General features: G+C 40.2%; 1 protein-coding gene across 5 annotated transcripts in view; it reads left to right on the plus strand.

The window, feature by feature from the left end:
* CCDC191 (coiled-coil domain containing 191) overlaps nucleotides 1–24187 on the plus strand; it is a 69128-nt gene that overhangs the window by 26326 nt on the left and 18615 nt on the right. For 2 of the 5 annotated variants that reach the window (XM_014732878.3, XM_070242760.1), the window contains 6 exons: nucleotides 1298–1488; nucleotides 9529–9793; nucleotides 13356–13813; nucleotides 14591–14703; nucleotides 16675–16757; nucleotides 17493–17594. In XM_014732878.3, the coding sequence (XP_014588364.3) occupies nucleotides 1298–1488; nucleotides 9529–9793; nucleotides 13356–13813; nucleotides 14591–14703; nucleotides 16675–16757; nucleotides 17493–17594 (1212 nt within the window). The remainder of the gene's footprint in view (nucleotides 1–1297; nucleotides 1489–9528; nucleotides 9794–13355; nucleotides 13814–14590; nucleotides 14704–16674; nucleotides 16758–17492; nucleotides 17595–24187) is intronic. The other 3 variants (XM_070242758.1, XM_001502814.6, XM_070242759.1) reach the window with 3 other exon arrangements.

Below are 24187 nucleotides of genomic sequence, written 5' to 3' on the forward strand. Positions count from 1 at the left end.
AGTAGAAATTGTGTCTTAAACAGCTTTGTTCACAGTTCCCAAATTCAAACACAGCGGTGGGTGCTTACTAAATGTTGAAATAGTAAAAGATAGGTATTTTTACAGAGAAAGAAGCAGTCAATAGGGCTGACCCTGGTAAGCCTACCAAGTTCTTGAAGCTGGTCAATCAGGCATCCCCCGTACCTCCCACAAGGTAACTTCCTAAGAGGTTACTTTCTGGTTTAGTGCTCCCCATGGTTAGCCCATTCCTAAATTTGGCATTCCCATTTATGGGATCCAGTCCTTTCCTTCTGGAGGCTCACGTCTAGTGAAAACCGGTAAACAGGTGATTATAACATAGCATGGCAAGTGTTTTGATTGATGAAAGCATAGTTTGCTCTGGGAACACAGTGGAAGGGCACTTTCATTTGGGGAGAGGGGTTGGTAATAGGAGGGCTTCTTGAGAGAGGTGACTCCTGAAGTAGGCAGAGAGAGGGCAGAAAAGGATGGGGAAATTAGTATGACCATAGATAGGAAAGTATGAAACAGTATGGTTGGTGTAAGGCAAGAGCTGAAAGTAATTTGATGTAGTAGGAACATAAAGTCAGCTGGGAAGATAGAAGATGTAGGCAAGGACTAGATCTAAGAGATTTTCTTGGACTAGGACCAAGAGTACTTCTCTGGGGACATCCTTAGGGTGAGTATACCTTGTCCGATTTGTTGTCAAAATGCACGTAGAAGATTGCAAGCAGCCTGAGTACCTAGTCTCTCTAGGCCTGCTCACCAAAGCCCTAGCATGGTCAGTGGTGGTCCAGCTGAAGCTGTTGCTTTCAGCTGTCTTGTTCCCAGCGACTAGAGACCCCATTTCATCCTTGTGGGATCTCCCATGTTCATTTGTGCAGGACATCAGTGGTGTTAGGAACCGGAATGAATTAAATGGTTGGTATTTCAAACTCCAGGGCAGCCTGGGAGGGGAGATCCTGTAGGAAGCAGGTCTTTCAAGCTTTTCGAACAAGCCCTTAAGTTAGATCTTAAGTGTGACTGTTACCCCATCTCCCCATAGGACTGGTGCTGTAACAGTGAGAATTAATATTTTAGTTTAAGTCATGAGGCTGAGTGTGCCTCAGTTGCATGACTTGAGTATTTCTTGCCATTATTAGCATTAGGCAATTGTGTTTTGTGCCTCTTCCATCAAGACAGCAGTTCCTAGATTTGTTAGAAAAGGTGCGAGGGGGGATCTGCAGAGAGGACTCTCACTATTAGATATTAGAAACACTAGCGCTGATCGGTGGTGATTTTCCAAATGTTCCCATTGCAGTGTCAAAAACGGTATTTCTCTGCCTGGCACAAGCTGATTCTTGATCATAGGATTAAGCTGGGGAAAGCTGGGACCCTGTCCGACTGGAAGTTTCAGCTAAAGGTCCTGCGGGCCTGGAGAGACTACACAAGATCCCAGAAGTTGGAGCGGGAGACACAAGCCATGGAAAATGACCTTAGGGAAGAAAACAGGTACTCTTATTTGTACCATGAGAATCCTTCTAGTATGTTTATCTAGGACGTCTTTCCTCCTGCAGACTCTAGAAATAAACTCTAAAAATGCTGTTCACTGAAATCATCTCATCCTCTTATAAAATATGGTGATCACTGTTTTTCTATGTTACATCCCAAACTAGAAAAATTTAACTGAAAATTAAGCAAAAAAAATGATGTGATTAAAATATACTAATGGACATGCTTTCCTTTTTTAAAGGAAGCAAGTGTTATGTTTTTTCCCTTGTCCTCTGCTATAGTAGCATCTTACCTTGGACGTACTTACCATTCAGAAGACATAGTTTGGTTTACATGCCAGTAATTCTCATTGATAGAAATCACTGTCTGCCCTAGAACGTTAACTAGGCAGGCAGGGAACATCCGTCTAGGAGGGCAGACCTGCCGAGAGAGTCCTCCCACTCCCCTGTCTTTTGTTCCACAGCTTACTTAGAGGTTTTTGACGCCTTTGTATCAGCTCTCTCTTAGGCTTGTGAATGATAAAGAATTTATCTTCAAATACAACTTTCTTTGTTCCATCATCTTAAAATTAAATACTTTTTTTTTTAAGATTTTATTTTTCCTTTTTCTCCCCAAAGTCCCCCGGTACATAGTTGTATATTTTTAGTTGTGGGTCATTCCAGTTGTGGCATGTGGGATGCTGCCTCAGCATGGCTTGATGAATGATGCCATGTCCGTGCCCAGGATTCGAACTGACAAAACCCTGGGCCGCCGCAGTGGAATGCGCAAACTTAACCACTCGGCCATGGGGCCGGCCCCTGCATTTTCTTCTTTTCATTTCCAAGTTCAACTTTGGATTCTTGAACCAAAATCATGGATGTCAAAGGAATGATTTGTTTATTTGGGGGCAAGGGGCAGTTCCTGTTCCTGTGTGTAATCACTTCTCTACCAGTGACTCTGTTATTCATTCAGGGTGAAAGTTTGAATGAACAGTATGTAAAAGCATTGTAATGTAGAAGGGAATGGCGCCTTCTGGAGTTGTGCAGCTGTATAACAGCATCAGGCCCCGAGGAGGATACACAGGAGCCTGACACATGACCTCTTGTCCTCAAAGAGCTCACAGTTTTGTGGGGAAAACAAGATTTACAAACAGTACAGGTGTGAGTAGCATTATAAACTTCCTAATGCATCCCTTTTTGCTGCTGAGAACTTAGCAGAAGCAAGTGTCACTGTGACTGAGGAGGCTTCTACAGAGTGCCAGGAAAGGCTTTGTCAAGAATATGGCAGGCTGGCCCCATGGCATAGTGGTTAGGTTTGCACGCTCCACTTCAGTGGCCCAGGTTCGTGGGTTCGGATCCCAGGCAGGGACCTTTACCACTCATTAGCCATGCTGTGGCAAAGACCCACATATAAAGTGAAGGAAGATTGGCCCAGATGTTAGCTCAGGGCTACTCTTCCTCTAGCAAAAAAAGAAGATGATTGGCACAGATGTTGGCTCAAGGGTAATCTTCCTTAGTAAAAAAAAAAAAGAAGAGGGGGCCAGCCTGGTGGCATAGTGGTTAAATTTGCACACTCTGCTTCGGCAGCCCAGGCTTTGTGGGTTCACATCCCAGGTGCTAACCTACATACTGCTCGTCAAGCCATGCTGTGGCAGCATCCCAATTACAAAAACTAGGGGAAGATTGGCAACAAATGTTAGCTAAGGGCCAGTCTTCCTCACCAAAAAAAAAAAGAAAGAAAAGGAAAAAGATAAAAGAAGATGAGTCTTGAGCTGGGCTCTGCACAGTAGGTAGGATGTTCCCAGGTGGAAATGGGGAAATGGGATGATGGCATGAAGTGTAGCCATCCAGATTGACTGAGGATCATCAAGCACATGGTTGCCAAGTTCATCCACTGGTGAAAAGCCTTGAATGCCAGGACAAGGAGTTTAAGTATTCTTTGGTAAAGGTAAATTCTTGAAGGTTTTTAAGTAGGAGGGTGACCTAGTCATCCCTACAGTATGCTGAGGGAAATCTTCAGTGAAAAAAAAGTCCACCTAGAAAACTCTTCCATAATTTGTTTTTAAATTCTCAGGACCTAGTGTTTGATCTCAGGAATTGGAATGATAGCTTAGTGAAGAAAGAATGGCTGGCAGGATTTGTTGGATAAAGAAGGGAAACTGGAGGTATTATAAAGGGGAAACAACGTGAGTGAGGGCATAAAGGGAGTGGAAATGAGATGCTGGAGTTAAAAGTGGTCTATGAAATGTACATGCCGGAGGAAACTTGTAGAAGAAGAATCTGAAGAACTTGAGATTCCATTCCAATTAAACTGTTTAAATATAAAAGCACTAAATGGGGATTTCGTAATAGCATTATGTGCCAATTTTTTTTAAAGATCTTCCCAGAACTTTATGTCTCGTATCTGTGAATTATTTTCAGGTGTCTATTTTTAAATGTTCAGAATGGGTAGTTCATTTTTTTTAACTGCCAGAGTTGGAAAATATTTAACTTATAATAATTTTTTTGCTACAAAACTTTAGAGCAAAAGGAATCTTAGAGCAGGAAGGCACTCAGGGATCGTCTGTTCTAGCCCCTCATTTTACAGGTAATAAAAGTAAGGCCCAGAGGGTAAACGACTCTCTCAAGGTCATCGGGTTAAGAGCGGCTAGTCCCAGACTACAGCTTGATCTTTTGGATTCGGAGTCAGATGTGTTTTCCTGTACCTCACTCTTCCTATGTTGTATAGCATGTGGGTGATGGTTCCCTAAAACAACCGTGTTTTCCAATTATATTGCAATTTACTTTAGATGGTTGCAGATGAAAATAACGGTAATTAACAATGAGAAGAAACATGAGAAGAAAGGAGCTGTTAGACACAGCCCATCCACTGTGCAGCTTTCCTGCAAATCCCTGGCTCTCTGTATGTTGTTCTTTGTTCTAGAGAGTGTTTTAGGAAATTAAGTTGGGTGATTTTGATCAAAGGAAGTTGGGAGAGTAGAGGTGGAGAAAAAAAGCTCAAAGGTAGCTGCTGCAAGCAGGAACCAAGAAATGTCAGTGGGCTCGAGGGTGTCGGGAGACCAGGGCCTCTGACTGTGCTCATCAGGGTTTCTCCCCGGACCTCAGTAGACACCGAATACATATTTCTTGAATAAAAGTGACTCAGTGGATGCATGAAGAGCTCAGTCGCTTTCTCTCCTGCGATTTAACTTGATAGCATTTTTTCTAAATAGTGAGCCCAGGGGATAGAGAGCATTTACTATAATGGGTCACTCACTCATTGCAGAAACTAAACTCTTACCAGAGTGACAAAACACAGGTGGTTCTGTGGCCCATCTGCCTGGATGTGGAAATCGTTTGCTGTGTCTGTTTCTCTGATGTCAGCTGTGTCATCCTCCAGCTCTTGCATCCACATCTGGTTTTGCCATGTGGCCTTTCGCCTCACTGGCCTGTCCCCCATGCAGAGCCCAGCCTTTCAGGCTTCTTTCTTTTCCTTCTTTCATTTTTGTTCTTCCTAGTTTCTCTCTGGAGCAACAACAAGTCCCTCTCCTCTTCTTCTTCGTGACTGGCCACCATCTTCTCTGACTGAGCCTGTGCTCAGAGTCTCGCCGCCACTGTAAGGGCTCATCCGTGTATCTCTTCTACAGATGCACCATGCTTTCCCTAATAGGAATGCTGGTCACTCTGTGTTTGTCTCTCTCTTTTCTTTTAAAAGTAGTTGTGGTAGTAGTGTTAGAAAATTTCAATGTAATATTATAACACAATTTCAACATTAACAAATATTCTCAAATCCTAACTAAGGATTCACTCACTTAGGTAATACAACAAAATGCTGGTACACACACTAGGTTAGACCCTTTGACATGGTGGTATTGGAATTTGAACTGTGTTTTTAAGTTCCTTAGCATATTCACTTTTTTGGCCCAAGATCTAACATTCCTCCCCTCTCCCTTCCTCACTAAATTTGCAGCCAGCCCTGGACAAATTGGGAAGAACTAGAGTTTGTTTCTGACCTGTCGACCTGCCCTTCCTGAGCCCGACTCCCCTGATTTCTCAGTTCTTTCCTGGGAAACTTCTTTGTCCTCCCTGTAGTAACCTCCACCTCACCTTCAGTGCTGGTCTCTCTTGCACCAGGGCTCTTGGCCGTTCCTGGAACATGCTTCTGTCTCTTGCCTTGATCCTTCAAGCCCCTCACGCTTTATCGCTGTAATCCTCCATTGACACCATCCCTCCCGGGAACCTTGGTACACTTTACCAGGCATTGTCTGGAAACAGAGCCCAAAAGGTAAGTGATGGGAATCTGAGAGTACAGTGGCAGGCCAGTGGAAAAACTGGCCCTTTGACATCCCTCAAACCATGGCATTCATTCATTCACTCATTCATTTATTCTGCTTGATAGCATATACTCATTCAGTCAACCAGCTTTACTGACCCTGACTATGTCTAGACTCTGTTGTAAGTACCAGGGGGCACTAAAAAAAGTGTTAAATATTCTTGCCTTCTAGGAGTTTTCAATCTAAGTGGAGAAGTTAAAAATTATTGTACCCAAATGCTAACAATAATTGCAACAGAAGCCACCGTAAGATAAATACTTAGGAGTGACATAGACTTGGTTATCATGCATTACAGTCGCCTGAGGAGCTTTTTCAAAATAAGAATTCTTGGGCCCCATCTTCTGAGAGACACAGATTGTGGCTAAGTAGAAGAGGGTATTTTTTCAGTTTGGGCAAAAACTTGTACACCAGCATGTAGGTAGCTTCTGTGGGAACAGGCTAGGGTGAACCTGCCAGGCCCGCCTAGAGCGGGGAAACTGAATGGAAAATAGCCCGTCAGGTATTCCCCATTCCTGGCACTCCTCTCAGTGTGCTTTCGGGCAGTCATTTATGGAGCACCTCTGTTAATCATGTTCGATTCCCTTCCCTCCCTGCTCACCTGGGTATCCAGGTGAGAGACCAGAAACCGCATGGCATCTGAAGCTGGTAAAGCTCCTGATGTGTCTGTCAGAGAGGCAGGAGGACCAGACTCGCGTTGCCTGGCTCACTTTAAAACTCCTTAAAACAGAATTGTGTTATCTTCCATTTTTTCCCTGGGGCTACCTGGTGCATTATTGAATGCATAGCTTATTCGTTCCTATTCCTGCTGCACCTCTCATCTCGAATGCAGCTGTTTGCATCATTGCTATTTTTATGTTCTGCACCAGATTTTGGCACTTCATCAGATCACTACTATGTGGTTATTTATCATTTATAATTTCCTTTTAAAAAATTCAGGACACTTTGTAGATACCTAGTAGTCTTGTCCTAAGATGGTGTTATTACCTTACATGTGAATTTATCTTATATTTTCAGGTTCTTTTTTATTTAATTAGATCATAAAAAAAAAATTCCTGTAGGATTGGCCGTGTAGAGGTTTTTTTTTGTGACACCATTTTTGAGGAGGAATCTGAGGCTTAGAAACTTCGAGTTGCTTGCCCAGTGTCCCCTATCTAGTTTTCTTCTCACTTCCAGGCTCTAGAGTATGCCCCAGTCACTAAGTATCCTTTGAGGTATTGGCTTTAAGCAGCATGGTTCATATTCAAATTCCTGTTTAAACCTTTTATACTTTATGTTCTTAGGTCTTTAGAGACAGCTTTTCTCTGCGTGCTGTTGTATGATTGCTATGATCGGTTTAAATACTCTTGCCAGAAATTTCCTGATTTCAGCTTGGAAGCATATTGGGACAGGATGTTTTCTATAAGGGAACTCTGTGCTTCATTTTATGGTTATCTGGGAACTGTTTCTGAAACCATTTCTTTAGGTTAGTACACCCAAGTAAATCATATCTGATTCAGCTTTGAAGACATTTAAGCGATTTTTCACTTTCAGAAATATTTATGTTTTTAGTGTCATCTTTTTAAAAGTATGGAAATTGGCCGATGTGGAATATTGTCACTCTGCTGAAGTGAATTGCAAGGGAGCAGGAGTGGAGCCAGCCTCGTCTCTGGATCCCTAGTTTCTGCGTTTCCACCCTTCCACCTCAACCCACAGACAGACAAATCGTAAATACGCTTCCAAGTCCCCACATAACCATTAGAAAGGGCTCCGAGCACTCCAATGAATATGAATTTTTCACTTATTTTCTTACCGTTTAGTCTTTTTCTTATATTTACAGAAATATTTTTCTCTTTGCCTTTTCATATTGTCCAAATAATCTCCTCCTTGACAGTCAAAACCCCTGTGCTGCTTTTGCCTGTTTATGCTGTAAAAACATGAAATTAACAAATCAGGTAAATTTCACATTCCGCCTTCCTGAGCAGATTGATGTAAATCGAATTTCACCTTAATCAGACAGAGCAATGTACATCGTCTATCCTGGGAAAATTTATGATTTCACTTACTTGAGTAAATAAGGGTTTTTGCTATAAGGCTTTTTGTTTCACTATTTATACATTGATATTTTTGGAGCTTTGTTCTGAACCTGTGTTGCTACTGATTCATTATTAGTATTTTTTCTAAAATTTTTCTTTCAAAGTTATTCAGTCTGATATTAGATACTTAATTTATTTCCATCAAAGTAAAGTACTATATGTAAATGTTTATTAGAGTGTATATTGTACTTTTATTATAAACCATCAGTTAGTCAGTCACCAAGTATTTAACTATCATTAATGCATTAGAAGGAAGGCAATTAAATATAGTGAAATATGCTGTTGGCAGAGTTACTGTTAGTGTTTATCCTGAATTCACTATTTCAGTCGACTCTGCTCTCATGAAGTGGTTGTTTCATCTGACCCTTCTGACATAGGTTAAATTCTCTGACTCTAGAGTAGTGTTTTTCAAACTAAGGGCTTATTCAAACTAAAAATTATTTGGTGAAACTTTTTTTCAGTTATGTATACTTTTGTTTCATACACACACACACACACAAACTAGTATCTTGTGATTCAAGATACTGTAGATGCAGTCAAAAAAGGTTTAAAAGTCACTTAAACATTTAAGAACTGTAGAGATGTTCTCCTGACTCACTGACTTAAGAACTTTATGATTTTTTTGATATGACCCCAAAAAAGTGCATGAGGAGACTTTGTAAACATTTTGTATGCTTAACAGAAATGGATGTGCAAATAATGCTTAGAGAACTTAAGTCACTTTTACAAGATAAAATCAAGTAAGTGTTTAAACAACATTAGATTTTAAATCTCAAAACTGACCCCCAATGCAGCATATTATGTTCCAAGCTCTACTGCTCACTTCTTGAGGGACAGTGATCATCCGCTTAGAGATGGATCTCAGAGACCTCTGTGCTCTGAATGCTCGCCCGGCTGCCACCACCGTGTCTCTTAACGGAAAGTCCTTTTGGGGAGGGAACGTAGCTGGCCGTTCCCCATTCCACTCAATCATGTCCCCTAACGTTCATGAAGTTTCCAGGAACCCGAAGGAGCTCTTCCTTAGGGAGAGAATGAACTGGACCCCCTGCTGGACTACGAGTGAGGCATGAGAGCAAGTTTCGTGGGTTTCTGGTGTCTAGCCAGTATCGTCACAAGGTGGTTCCTCATTCATTCGGTTTAAGGGTCTGGTACATGAGTCCTTTTTTTAGAGATCCTTTCCCTGACCAAGTCCTTTTTTCACACGATCCACCCTCAGTTTCATGTTGACTTTTATAAGTCTTAACTTAATTATTGACAATTCGCTTGTTAAGTTCTGTGCATTTCCCTTTCTCCCCAACCTCTGTCTTCCTTAGATTTCCAAGCATAGCTGAATATCTTCCTCATGCATTCATCTTTTTTAAAATAGTTATACTCCTTTTGCCCCTTCCCCTCCAAAAGCTCTCAGAAACTATTTTATGGTAGTCAGGAAATATAATATGTCTTTATGATGTGATAGAACAGAACAGTTACTCTTTCTTCTGAGGTCACGTCTTGAAGTGCCAACGCCTTCTACGAGCAGACCCTTTGCGCCAAGGAATTTTATATAGTGATTCCATTTAGCTTAAATAAAAGCAGCAGGCAGAGCTAAGATGGAGCATGTCTCAGATTCCTTTGGACTTGTGTTTCATTTATATTATCAACTAACCAGCTGTTAACGGCTTCTTTTTTTAATGGAAGTGCTTTGTTACTTAGAAAACAACAACTGGCCGCTGAATATAACCGGAAACAAGTTCTCCGACACCACTTTGCAGATTGGCGGCACTGGCATCGTACAGCGATCCTAAAGAGAGAGCTGGCTCTGTCAAAGGGGGAGATGAGGAAGAAAATGGATGAGCTGCTGGAGGCGGCATCGCCAGGGAAACTCAGTGCAAACAGGCCATCGGGCGTCGGTCTCCCTGAGGAGGCAACAGCCGTGGCGGTTCCACCTGTAGGAAATGGAGAGGTACTTTGTTCTTCCTTCCTTTGCTTGGTCTTCCTGCGTGTTAGACGCTTGCATTTAAGCTTTGCACCTGTATAGCCTGGGCTCTGCCGTTGTCAGATTGCCTCGCCTAGGCTGTGTGAAAGATGAAAGCTGCTACAATGCACAAAGGTTACCTTTCAGTCAGCGTTTATTTTCTTGAACTGAATCTTCTTTTTATAATAACATTTAAACTTTGGTATAGTTGAAACGTGGTAGGGGCATAATATGAGAGGGAATTGAAAACAAGTAAGTGAAAGGCTCCTTCAGGAACAGATATAGACGGCATTGTTTACAACTCTTCAACTCCTCTTACTTGATCATCAGATATTTCCTTTCTAAATGAGCTTATGACTTATAAGAGGGGAATTTTGGAGTTTTTATTTTTCTAATGAGAAAAATCATATATATTGATTTTAGCAATTTGGTAAGAGAAAATGGCAGAGGAAAAAGGAAAATAGCCTATAATTGCATCATCTGGAGATAACCACCAATAACTTTTTGAAGGACAGCTATCCAGTCTTTATTCAGGCATATGCAAATTTTTCTCTTTAATATTTTATTTAGCTTTTAAATTTTCTTCAGTTAAGTCATTGAGGATATCTAGTCTGACATAATACAGGAAAAGGAAGGGTATATTTTTTTCTTCTTAATAATAGTGTAATTGTTCTGTTTTTCTAAATTTTTTTTGTATTTTCTCAATTTAATATGAGAATTTTCTGTGTCACTAAATCTACTTCTGCAACAGTAGTTCTCAACTGAGAGTAGAAAGCAGAATCAGACCTACTAATCAGGATTTCTGAGCATAAGGCATCTTTATTTTTTTCAAAGTTCCACAGGCGAACCTGACACACACCCCTGGTTAAGGACTACCATCCTGTGCCATCCTCTTGTAAAGGCTTCGTGATATTCTGTCCTTCTCTAATGCTGGACATTTAAGTTGTGTCAAGTTTGCCGCTGTTGTAAACAATGCTTTGTTGAACATCCCGGCAGTGAAATCTTTGCATGCATCCACAATGCTTTAGTTAGGATAAATATGTAAACACAGAATGCACGTTTTTAAAGACTACACCCAAATTGCCCTTCGAGAAAAGTTGTACTTCAAGAAGTGCCTATTTTCCTGTCTGATAACATATTTTTTATTTTTGCCAAGTTGACAGGTAAAATATTTTTATCTTTTATTGCTTCAACGTTTGCATTTCTTTGATTACTAGTGAGGTTAAACATTTTTTGTACTGACCGATTACATATATATGTGTATGAAAATGGATATAGAAAGATATGTAGTGACCTGTCTCTTCATACCTTCTGTTTTTCTACTTGATTATGTATCTTTTCCTTATTTATATTTTTAAGACTAATGATACTTTTATTATATGTTTTGCATATATTTTTTTCATTTTGTCATTTATCTTTTTGGTTTATTTATGGCATTTGGTACTGTACATTGATAAGTTTTTAGAGTCAATGCTATCAGTTTTTTCTTTCGTAAGTGCACTTGTCATGTTTGAAAGCCTTCTGGAGAAGGTTCTCTGCCCGCTCACCTGCGCCCCTGACCCCTTCACCCCTTCACATGAGGCTAAGTACTCAGACGTGTGAAGGGAAGTTGGGCACTGGAGGGCCCCGGTGCTGCCTTTTCTCCAATCACGGCCAGCAAGGAGGCTGGTCTTAATTTCTCATTAGTCTCTCAGCAAAGGGGGATCATGAGGATGCTTCTCAGGACTAAGGTACCATTTTGGTCCCTTCCTCTAGGCAGTTTATCTACCTTTATGTCAGTTAGGTAATTTTGTTTCCCTTGAGACCCAAGAGAATCTTCTGTCTTGGGAAACAGCTGTGTGGAATTTTTTACCTTACAAAGTTCCACTGTTATTATCTTCAAACGCAAAGTCAAGAGAAAGTATTTTTTTATCTGCATAAAACAGAAAAATTACTAAATATATGTATATATTTAGATTCAAGAAAAAAAGCCTCTGAATCTCCAAAAGCAAGAACAAAAGGGTTTATCACAAAAGGATAATATTGTAAAAAATAGAGCAAATGAAAATAATGGGCTATAATGATTCTGTAGGTTATTAGATAAACTCAAATCTTTTCCAGAGGGTAGAGTATAACAGGAACAAATGAAAATACAAAATCTTTAGTTAGATGCTCATTAATTATACAATCATAGAAACTCATGTACCATGAACGCATATATTATACCTTGAAATTTTTCAAAATTATCACTTAGCTAATAGGTGATTTTCTCTAATTAAGCCAGACCATTCAGTCCTGTTCTGTTCAGTACAATCTGTACCACTGAGCTTTTCTTTCATTCTCTTATTTTCACCTTAAAAAGTTACCATGATCCAAAAGAAATCTTGTTGCTGTACTCAAGGCCTTTCTAGTCTTGCTGGGTTAATAACGTGTCATTACCACAAAGTTTAAAAGGGCCTAAAACATATACTCTGCTTGATGCTAAATTACTTAAGCTGGTATTCTTATGAATAAATGTCCACTGACATTTCTGAAATAGAAAGTTATTTTTAAAAGTCTTTAACATGTCAGAGTTTCCGCATATCACATCTTTCACTTCAGCTGGGTCTGTAGAAAATATTTCCATCATCATGAAAAATATTTCTGAGTACCTTATCTGTCACTCTGTTAGAGTAGAAGCTTCTAAGATATAAAATAGTTCATAATATTTTTCTCTTTACACCACTGCAAATAGAGAATCAAAAACTGGTTAGACCTTCAACCATGGAATCTAACTATTCTGGAAGAGACATTTCAACTTTGTCATTATTTTGGCCAGGATAAGTTTTTCTGATTAAGAATTCTGTTTTCTTCCCCTCTATACAGAACTTACAGTTGAGTATGATACCTCAGTCTGTTAAATGAGATTTATATAATAAAGCTTTTAAAACTATTAAGCTATATGCTAATACAAAATGTTATTAGGTAACATTATTCTTATGTAATGCAGATATTTGCCCATGATCCTGGGCTTGCATATATTTCCCACAAACAGATAGTTTGGGAATAGCTGAAGACTGAGATTGTAAGTTTTAATCTAGGCCTTGATTCAGAAGTAAATAAATACTCTGTGATTAATTTACTAGTGGCAAGAGAGACATTGAAAGAACAGAGCTATTCTTGATTTGTAAAGGTATTCTTTAGTTTTCAAATTTCTGCAAAATTCAGAGTAAATCCATGCAGATGAAAATTCCTATAATATATATCTGGAATAATCTTGCCGAATTCACAAATGAACTATCCAAATTAGAAATTTATGAAAGCACACTTTTCTTATTGCACATGTCCTGGCTTGTGCCAGTTGTTTGCACAGATGTAGCCGCTCTCCTGCCCAGTTTCTGTGGTGAACAGCAGTGCACATTCAAAGAGTGGCTCCCAGAGCTAAGGCTGATGGCCCCCGAGACAGCCAGGCCAGGAGCACAGGGCAGCTCTGGCTGGGTGCTAGGCAGATGTGCCATCGAACAGAACAGGACTGATCTCGTCAGCACAGTCCCTTAAATAGCTGAGCTAAACCATGTTTCTTCTCTCCCAGGTGACTGCTGTGCCTGCTTTGTGGGAAAAGCCTCCCTCAGGGAGCCATGGTTTTATGCCCAGCCCCCACCTAGGAAAACCAACCAAGAGCAGCTTGCAGGTTCCCTTCCAGAATGTCCCTCTGAACACATCTGACAATAAGCAGCACAAGACCTCGGAGGGTGAACCCTCCCAACACCCTGGCAGCACCAAGAAGCTCAGAACTACCAGCCAGAAAACAGAACCCATTTGCATGGGTCATTTCCACAACCGTCATGTCTTCCAGCAGCAGCTGATTGAAAGGCAAAAGAGGAAACTTCAGGAACAGCAGAAAACAATTCGGGAGCTGAAGGAAAACCAGCGGCTAGCAGAGGCTCGGTGGACAGCAGAGCGTGCCACAGCAGTCAGAGACTCCTGGAGCTGCCAGCTCTCAAACCCCAGAGAAGAAGAACCAAAAAGAAGCTGCCAGGTGCTTCCAAAGTACGTCCATTGTGTTGAACACTCTTTGGATTCATTATCTGGGGGTTTTCACTCTGTGGTAGAGAGGCTCCTGAACTTCTTTGCCCAGCTTCCAGACTCCATGTTTGTCCTTATTTTGTTGCGTACTCTCAAAGCAAAGAAACCCCGTTCGTTGTGATTTGTACATGACAAGTACAAATAGGTATTAAAGGCAATCAGCTGCCTATAAGGATCCAGACAGTTGGCATTTGTATTGTGGCTACCTTTGTCTGAGGCACTCTGTTACTATACCGGTTCAAGAGAAAAATGCTTACTTGCTCTGACTTGATTTCTGTGTTTCTGGTTATGTTTAGTGCTGAGAACCCAGGTCAGACAATGTGAGGCCCAAATGGAGCAGCCCCCGGGGCTGGCTAATTACCTAGCTTAAAATTGTAGTTGTTTTAGATAAAAGTAAACATCTTTGAGCCTGGGATAAGAGTCCAAATTTCTCAAAATCAATTTGAGATGGTTTCAGACATGCTTGAGACATACTCAATACGTGTGATAAATGGTAGGATAAGAAGTGGGTGATACCTATTGATTTGAAGCACTGGGATGGGAGTCAGAGTGTCTGACTCACTTGGTAGGCTCAGGCCAATCACTCAACCTTTCCATGCCTCAGTACATCCAGTTTATTTTGTGGGTACCTCAGCAAGTAAGGATTAATTAAAGTTTGTAAAATGCTTTGAGTTCCTCGGGTGAAAGAGCTTTGAGGGAGGCTGGTTAATGGTCTGAATTCTTTTCCTTTTTTCCTCCCAGTTCGCCTCTTGCTTCCCCTGGGACTCAAGGTAGTAGAAGTGACGCCCGAAAGTCTCTTTCTGGACCCAGAAGGAACCCAAGGCAGCTGATGGCACCTCATCCCATACTGAAAGGCAGGCCTGTCTTGGTGGGGCCTTGTGATCTGCCCTCTTGGAGTAAAATGTGCTGGGACTGAATCCTGGCAACTGTTGGGTTTGGAGACTTGGCAGAACCTGGTCAGAGTCTAAGATGGGTGGCCACGTGAGGCGTGGAATGCACCAGAGAGCTCCACAACTTTTTTCCTGCTTCTTCTGCCAAACTTTTTAGCCTTCCCAGACAACACAAAAAAAACATTGCTGTAAGGTGTATCACTTTTCTGTAACTTGAAATTTGTATTGTGGAAAGAAAATGGGGCAATTATACAAATAAGGAAAGTCTGAGTAGTTGCTAAAGATGAACATTGATAAAGATCATGTATCATTGTACTTTGTTAATGTTAAAATATTGATCAGCTTACAGCAATCCATGTCAAGTTATTACATCATTTTAGAATGAGTTGTGCCTTGATCACAGGCTTTTAGTAATGAAATCTACAAATCAGACATTTTAATTTAATAACATTTTTGATGCACATAGAAATCCTTATTTAAACCAAACAATGAGAAGGCATGCGTTCCTTAGAACCCACCTAGTGAATCTTCTAAGTGTTTTTCCTGTATCCTTAGCCACGCACTGTGCATGTTTACATATGGAGGTAGGCACTGGGATGATTATTTTGTGATTTGTGAATCTGATTTTTCACCTGTATCAAGACTGCTGTCCTAACAAGAAGTGATGTCATCTGAAGGACACTGTGCCTGAAGTCAGTTTCCATTAATGAAAAAATTAGCAGTCTTTGCATTGAAGGGCAGTGGTTTGTGCCATCTTTATCCACAAATTATCCTGGATGGCCAGGAAATGCACAGATCTGTGTGATTATTTTTTAAAAGTTGTTTGATCAAGGTGTCAGCGTATGTTAGAACCCCAGGCTGCTTGTCAAGTAGTCCTTAGTGATCAGCTCTAGAAAAGATGGAGAAAGGGCAAGGACCAGAGACTGCTTCTCAGGGCTCTATCCCTTAATCCGCTAGGCTCTGTCTGCCTCCTTAAAGACAGTCTCGCTCCCGCCATCTGTGGCAACCCCACTATTCTTTTTCCAGCAAAGCAGACACTTAAATATCTGTAAGAAATAGCCTGGCGAGTTTTTGTTTATTAATTCTTGAAACTTGGACTTAAATTTTCTCCTCTGTAACATGGCACAAGAAACTGAAAGTAATTATTGGCTGACTTAGGTGAACAGAACTTTATACTCCTCCCTGCAGGCCCCTCTTCCTGTAAAAGCCCCGACTGGTGACAGAGTTGTATTATCAGACCATCTTGCACATTTGCTTCTTTTGGATCGATATTTAATAGATTGTCAAGAACAGGAGTCTGACACTTGAATTCGTTCAGATGCCAGTTCTCCAAATGCCTAGTACAATTCCATTTCCTGCCCATCTGGATATCCAGGCCTTAAAACTAGATTAAAATGTTATTCATCGTGACCCTAAACTTTAGTTAGTTTGTTGTGTCATGTACGGACATATGTATAGTGACTTAGGAGAAATTAGCAGATTCAGTGGGATTTGAGGAGTGATTCTATTCTCTAAGTATTTTTTAGGTGTAATTAAAGTTTTCTACATTCATTAAAGGACTTATCAAATTGAAATTCTGGTTTCTGGGTTTCACATACTACAAGTATCATCACTGCGCATTATCTTACTTAAACCAGTAAACAGTTATTCTAATAGAAATGTAAACAGAAACATAATCTCAAATTGTTCATAGGTGCTGAGGATGGGATTTTAGCTCTTTAACCTATAGGGGGTAGATATATACATACACACACTTACAGTTTACATGTTTATATGTTTATATAAACTTTATGCATACATATATATGTGTTTCTGAGATTATGGACAATCACAAGAAGACCTTAACAATAACACTAAATTTTACTGTAAAATGGAAACATTTCTTTTGCAGTTTCCTCATATTTTTGATATTAGAACTCTGCTACTATTTTCTAGCCATGGAAGAGAGAGCAGCTCTGCGAGCTGAACGTAGGCGGATCTTGACAGAGAGGAAGCAAAAACAAGAAGAGGAGAAATTGGTAATAAATCAAGAATGCAAACTGAGGCAAGAAAAAGGATTTGTATAGGTCTTTATTTAAAAATGATGCCTGTTGAGACAAGAAGTTAAAACAACTTTGGAAATGGCTTTTTGCCTACTGGCATGAAATCTGTTACAATTTTAGCAACATAAAGGGACAAAATATCGACATTCTTACTCTCACAAGAAGGAAGTGTTACAGAAGTTGATGGGAGCTAGCAAATTGGAAGATTTACACATAACCAAGACCGACATGTTATAGGTAGATGTCTGACTTGCTAAGTTTGCAAAGGTGGATAGCTTTTATCTTCCAAAGTTTTGACCTAGACTGACAGAAGTAAATTTTGTACCTACTAAGAAAAACAGTTCTAACAATTTGGAGGTTTTTTTGGTGAAACAAAAGAAAAAGTTTTCCCACACTGTATATAGTTTGGACTTAGTATTTCACAGATAAAAATAAGAACTAAAAAGTAATCATTTTATGATGAAAAGTTAATGGTCTTTTTCATGCTTAATCTCACCCTCCCGAGCAGCAGAGGATTCTTTTGGAGAAAGTTTTCAGTTACACACTGGCTGGCTAACTGCTGGTCAGGGTTTCTACTTCTCTCACAGAGCGCAGGCTTCTTTCAAAGATGGGGCAGGCACTTTGCTAGATACCTGACTTTTCTCAGCGTAAAAGGTCTCGTTTCCATACAAATAGAGGGTTCTTATATTTATGTATTCTAATCTTGATCAGGCCCAGTTAAAGGCCCAAGAGGAGGAGCGTCAGAAGAGGGAGGCAGAAGAAAAGGAGGCTCAGCTTGAGAAAAGACGAGAAGAGAAGAGACTGAAGAAAATGGTGAGTAGTGTCGTTCAGTCACTGTCTCCTGAAGTCTATTGTGTGCAATACTGTGGCCCTGTGCACCTTCCCCAGGGAAGAACTTCCATCTAGAATACTCTTCTCTCACCTCCACCCTTATTCTCTACCTTATTTAATGAAACCTACTCATTCTTCGGATCCTAGCTCAAATAGGACTTCCTCCAGATTAGCCTCCTCTCCACCCAGGCTTAGGTTAGGTCCCCCTTTTGTGGACTGTGAAGTATTCTTCCTTTAGAGTATCACAGGGCTTGTAATTATGCTTCTGTTTTGTGGTTGCTTTATTCATTTCTGCATCCCCAGCTAAACTGCCGTCTCTGTAAGAGTAAAGGGAACGGTCTGGTATTGCTCACTATCTTATTGGTTAGCAGGGTACTTGCGGTATAGTAGGAACCCAGCAAATGTGTTGAATGAGTTAATAAGTGAATTAAAAGACAATGAACAAATGGAAGAAAATGCACAAGGAAGAAATGAGACAAAACTCTTACTTTCAACACTTTTAAATTCTAGTTGTAAAGATAGGGCCTAAAAATATACACCTGTCAGAGACAGTAGAGTAGAGCATATGCTGTCTTGTGGCTCACAGATCAAAAGAGATCAAGAGAGTCATACAAGGTAAGATCCATGAAGATTTTGGAGAACTTAGAGGCATTTTTATGGAAAAGAGATTTGAATTGGAAATTGTCTTAGTCAGAGTTCTTCAGAGAAACAGAACCAATAAGATATATGTATGGGAAGAGATTTATTAGGAGGAATTGGCTCACATGCTTTTGGAGGCTCAGAAGCCCCACATCTTCCATCTGCAAGCCAGAGACCCAGGAAAGTGGGTGATGTAATTCCAGTCTGAGTCCAAAGGCCTGAAACCAGGGGAGTCAGTGGCATAAATCCCAGTTCAAAGACAGGAGAAGACCAATGTCCCAGCTCAAGCAGGCAGGCAGGAAGAAAAAAGAGGCAGATTCCTCCTTTTTGTTCTAATCTGGCCCTCAAAGGATTAGATGATGCCCACTCACATTTGGGAGGGCAATCTATTTTACTGAGTCCACTGATTCAAATACTAATCTTATCCAGAAACCCCCTCAGACATACCCAGACATAATGTTTAATCTGGGCACTCTGTGGCACAATCAAGTTGACCGATAAAATTAACCGTCACAAGTCTACCCCTTGTCAACGTGGCACCACTGTGCATCTCCGTAAAGCGTACTTAGTCTCCAAATGAAGACAATAAGAAGATCATAGTTCTTCCTAACATGATACAGCTACCCTGTGTACAATAAAAAATGCACTAACTTATTCCCCAGAAGAGGAGGTAAAGTCCTTGGTAATGTTTACTCTTCTCCTGATATCGCATAACCTAAATACTGTGATGTAAAATTAACAGTACTTAAATATCATGATATAAAGTCAATACATCTTATGTTACACGATAAGGGAGTAAGAAGAAAGAAAACAAAGATATATACACACACACAAATATATTCATAGCAAAATAAAAAGGGAATATTCATGACAATTATAGTCTTCATTTCTGTAACTGGTTATGTGGTTGTAGCTGGTATTTGTAACTACCTTCTTCCACTACCTACTTTTATTCCCTTTGCCTTCAGCTAGCACCTCTGCTGGTCATGGTTCTTTACCTGGTGGGATAATCCAAACCTTCATTTCTAAAGGGTCTGGGCCGTTAGTAGTCTAGCCTGGATTGCGTTGTAATTTCTCTTTGACCTTAATCACAAGGGGTCTCCTGTATTCCAGACACACTCTTCCTTACCTCCATTGTGGAACAGGCATCCAATTTCCCCTTTGTAGTCAGCCATCACTCCCGTCTTTGCCTGTTGATTCAGAGGCATGAGAAGCACAAAGAGGCTGAGTGGCATTCTTAACTTCCAGTTCAATGGAATCATTGCTGTGTCTTCTGGTAGAAGCAGTCCCCTCTTTGGGACCTTATGTTCTCTAGGCCAGCAGAACATAAAGTTGTGGGAACAGGAAGCAAAGCTTTAGGTAGTGGGTCATTGGAGGTAATAATGAGTGATGCCACTCTCACTTCCACCTCTTGATTCCTGGCCCTCATGAATCCTGGCTATGGGAGAAATGGTACCGTATTATTGGATGCTGATTCAGAGCATATACAGCCTTCTAGAGAACCTTACCCTAGACCTGCAAGATATTGCCACCTAACTGGCACTGCAGCTGAGTCTTCACAAGGCTCTGCCACCATTCTGTCAAGCCAGCTGCTTCAGGATGGTGGGGGACATGGTAAGAGCAGTAAATTCCATGAATATGGGCCCGTTGCTGCACTTCTTTTGCTGTGAAGTGAGTTCCATGATCAGAAGCAGTGCTGTGTGTAATACCGTGATGGTGGATAAGGCGTTCTGTAAGTCCAGGATGGTCTGTAAGTCCACAGATGGTAGTTTTAGCAGAAGCATTGCATTCAGGAAAGGCAAATCTGTATCCAGAGTTAGCATCTATCCCATAAAGAACAAAATGCTGCCCCTTCCATGATGGAAGCACTCCAGTATAATCAACCTGCCACCTGACAGCTGGCTGATCAGCCTGGAGAATGGTGCCCTATCAGGGACTCAGAGTTAGTCTCTGCCACTGGCACACTGGCCACTTAGCGGCGGCCATAGCCAGTCAGCCTTGGTGAGTGGAAGTCTGTGTTGCTGAGCCCATGCATAACCTCCATCCCTGCCACCATGGCCGCTTTGTTCATGAGCCCGTTAGGCAATGACAGGAGTGGCTGGGGAAAGAGGCTGACTGGTATCCACAGAACGAGTCATCTTGTTCATGGAGCAAAAGGCATATATAATTCATCCTTTGCTAAGTCAGTCTGAGAAATCTCTAGAAACAGCTTAGTTACCTCCCTTAAAAACTACGTGAGGGCTCTAAAGTAGCATTTTCCTAACATGTGTTCCATATAATGCTAGTAGTTCCTGAAATATTAAATTGCTTTGAGAAAATATAAGTTCTGTGGTCAAAAAAGTTTGCTAAATGTTGGGGCTGGCCCGGTGGCCTAGTGGTTAAGTTTGCGTGCTCCACTTGGGCAGCCCAGGGATTGCAGGTTCGGATCCTGGGCGTAGACCTACAGATCACTCATCAAGCCATGCTGTGGCAGACGTCCCACATACAAAATAGGGGAAGGTGAGCACAGATGTTAGCTCAGGGCCAATCTTCCTCACACACACACACGCAAAAAAGTTTGGTAAATGCTGATTGATCCAAACAGGATGCCACATTGCATTTGGTTACTATGTCTCCTTAGTGTCCTCTGGTCTGTGACAGTTTCCTGGGGTCTTAGTCTGTTCACGCTGCTATAAGAAAATACCACAGACTCAGTAGCTTATAAGCAGCAGAAATTTATTTCTCACATTTTTGGAGGGTGAACTGTGTAAACACTGTACTCTAGTTGGTAAATTTTCTCATGGGGGTATGGTTAACAGTTCTGAAACAGCTTTACATGTACACTGGAGATGAGCAAATTAAGTAAATAGATGGTGTATTGTAGGAGCAGGGTTTCACACTGTCAGAGAGGGAATTTACAGATAAGAAGAGAAGGGAAAAATAAATCCTGTGGTGCTGGATTAGAGTTGGAGACATCAGTATGAACTCATGTTTAGTTTAATATGTTTATCCAGATACAGAATACAATTATAGGTGTTTATACATGGTTTACTACTCGTATGTGTACACTTAGCTCTGTTGGCCGAGGTGCTAGGCTCAATGACACCCCCGTAGCAATGAGCACCTTCACCGTCCAGATCTTGCTTTCCAAATACCACTTAGAACTAGGGCCCCTTGGAGAAGTGGCTAATTCTAGGGCGGGGGCAGTGAAAATACAAGATGAACAGTGTTGAGAAGTAAAATGCTCAGAAAACAAACAAAGATGGGGTCATGTCAAAGGGACACAGGAGGCAACCTTACAGAGCTCCCAGTGGCCAAAGTGGGAACAATTTGAGCAGCAAAATAAATAACATAATATTTTTTATAACTCAAAGTATAAAACAAATATACATGAATCCACACTAATATAAATGATTGACTAAGTAAATAAGTGGAGGAATAAAAATAAATCTTCTTCACAGAATTCTGGAGCTATAGGTAATTGCCAAATTCTCTTCCAAAATGACTGTACCATTTTGCATTCTCACCAGAAAGTCCCACTTGTCCCACGTCCTCATCAGCATTTCCTATTGTATGGTTTTTGGCTTTTAGCCATTCTAATAGGTGTGTAGTGAGTAGTATCTCATTGTGGTGTTTATTTGCATTTTCCAAACAACAAATTACTTTGAGCATCTTTTCATTTGTTTACTTGCCATCTGTATATCTTCTTTGGTATAGTGTCTGTTCAGATCTTTTGGTCATTTTTCAGTTGAGTTTTTTTCTTATTATTGGGTTTTAAGAGTTCTTATATAAAGAACTTGACCAAATCCTTGATTAGATATATGATTTACAATGATTTCTCCTAGTCTGTGGCTTGTATTTTAATTTTCGTAACAGTGTCTTTCACAGAGGAAAAGTTTTTAATTTTGATAAAGTCCAATTTATCAATTTTTTCTTTCTTGGATGCCTTTTGATGTTGTTTCCAAAAACTAAGCACCAAATCAAAGGTCACTCGGGTTTCTCTTATATTTTGTTTAACAAATCTCATATTTTATATTTAGGTCTGTTGTCCATTTGGAGCTAATTTTTACATAAAGTGTAAAGTATGTGCCAAGTTCTTTTTTTTGCATATGGAAATCCAGTTCCAGTATCATTTGTTGAGAAAGCTATCTTTTCTCCATTGATACCTCCATTGATTATACTTTTCTCAAAAGTCAGTTGACTGTGTTTGGGTGGGTCTATTTCTGTTCTCTATTCTGTTCTCTTGATCTTTGTGTATATTCCTTTGCCAATACCCTACTGTCTTTGATTGCTGTAGCTTTATAGTAAATCTTGAAATTGGGCAGTGTGAATTTTTCCACTTTATTCTTCTTTTTCAAAATGTCTTGGCTATGCTAATACCTTTGCCTTTCTATATAAATTTTAGACTAATCTTGTCAGTGTGTACAAAAAAGTCTTGCTAAGATTTTGATTGAGATCATATTGAAATCTATAGGTCAAATTGGAATAATTGACATCTTAACAACATTGAGTCTTTAATCTATGAACAAAGTATATCTCTCCATTTATTTAGATCTTTGATTTGTTTCATGACTGTTTTATAGCTTTCCACATATCTTGTATATGTTACGTTAGATTTATATCTAAGTACTTCTCTTTTTTTGGTGCTATTATAGTGTTTTTTTTTAATTTCAGATTCCATTTATTCATTGCTAGTATATAGGAACAGAATTCATTTTTGTATGTTGACCTTGTATCTTGCAACTTGCTAAACTCACTTACTAGTTCTAAGAGGTTTTTTGTAGATTCTTTGGCATTTTCTACATAGACAACCATGTTTTCTGCCAATAACAGCAGTTTTATTTTTCTTTTCCTATATGTATGTCTTTTGTTTCTTTTTCTTGCCTTATTGCACTAGCTAGGACTTCCAGTGCAAGGTCTAGTAGGAGTAGTGAGAGAAGACATGCTTGCCTTGTTCCACATCTCACAGGGAAGATTCAGCCTCTCACCATCATTGTTGTATATTTTACTTTTATATATGCTGTAAGTACCCAATACCTTGTTATTGGGTTACTTTGTTTTATTGCTTTAAACAGTTACTTTTTGGTGTAATTAAAAATAAGCTGAAGATTATATTTTACCTTCATTTCTTTCATTTCTGATGCTCTTTATTTCTTTGTGTAGATCTAAGTTTTTAACCTATATCATATTTCTTCTGCCTGAAGAACTTCCTTTAACATTTCTTGTAGAGCAGGTCTGCTGGTATTGAATTCCCTTAGTTTTTGTTTGTCTGAGAAAGTCTTTATTTCTCCTCCACATTTGAAGGGTATTTTCACTAGATACAGAATTCTAGGTTGACAGTTTTTTCTTTTCTTTTTTTTTTCTTTTTTAGATTTTTTTAAAGATTGGCACCTGAGCTAACAACTGTTGCCAATCTTTTTTTTTTAGCTTTTTCTCCCCAAATCCCCCCAGAACATAGTTGTATATTTTAGTCGTGGGTCCTTCTAGTTGTGGCACGTGGGACGCCACCTCAGCATGGCCTGATGAACAGTGCCATGTCTGTGTCCAGGATCTGAACCAGTGAAACCCTGGGCCGCCGAAGCAGAGAGCGCGAACTTAACCACTTGGCCATGGGGCTGTCCCCAACAGTTTTTTCTTTCAACACTTTAAAGATGTCACTCAGTTCTTTCTTTGTGTGCCTGATTTCTGACAAGAAAGTTGCTGTAATTTTTATCTTTGTTACTTTATAGGTGTCTTAGTCTGCTCAGGCTGTGATAACAAAGTACCACAGAGTAGATGTCTTAAACAACAGAAATTAATTTTCTCACAGATCTGGAAGCTGGACATCCAGGATCAGGGAGCCAGCATGGTTGGTTTCTGGTGAGGGCTCTCTTCCTGGCTCATAGATGGCCACCTTCTCACCATCCTCCATGGCCTTTCCTCAGTGCATGCATACACAGAGCCCATGGGCATTCTGG

Source organism: Equus caballus, chromosome 19 (genome assembly GCF_041296265.1).
Source record: "Equus caballus isolate H_3958 breed thoroughbred chromosome 19, TB-T2T, whole genome shotgun sequence".
Classification (NCBI taxonomy): domain Eukaryota; kingdom Metazoa; phylum Chordata; class Mammalia; order Perissodactyla; family Equidae; genus Equus; species Equus caballus.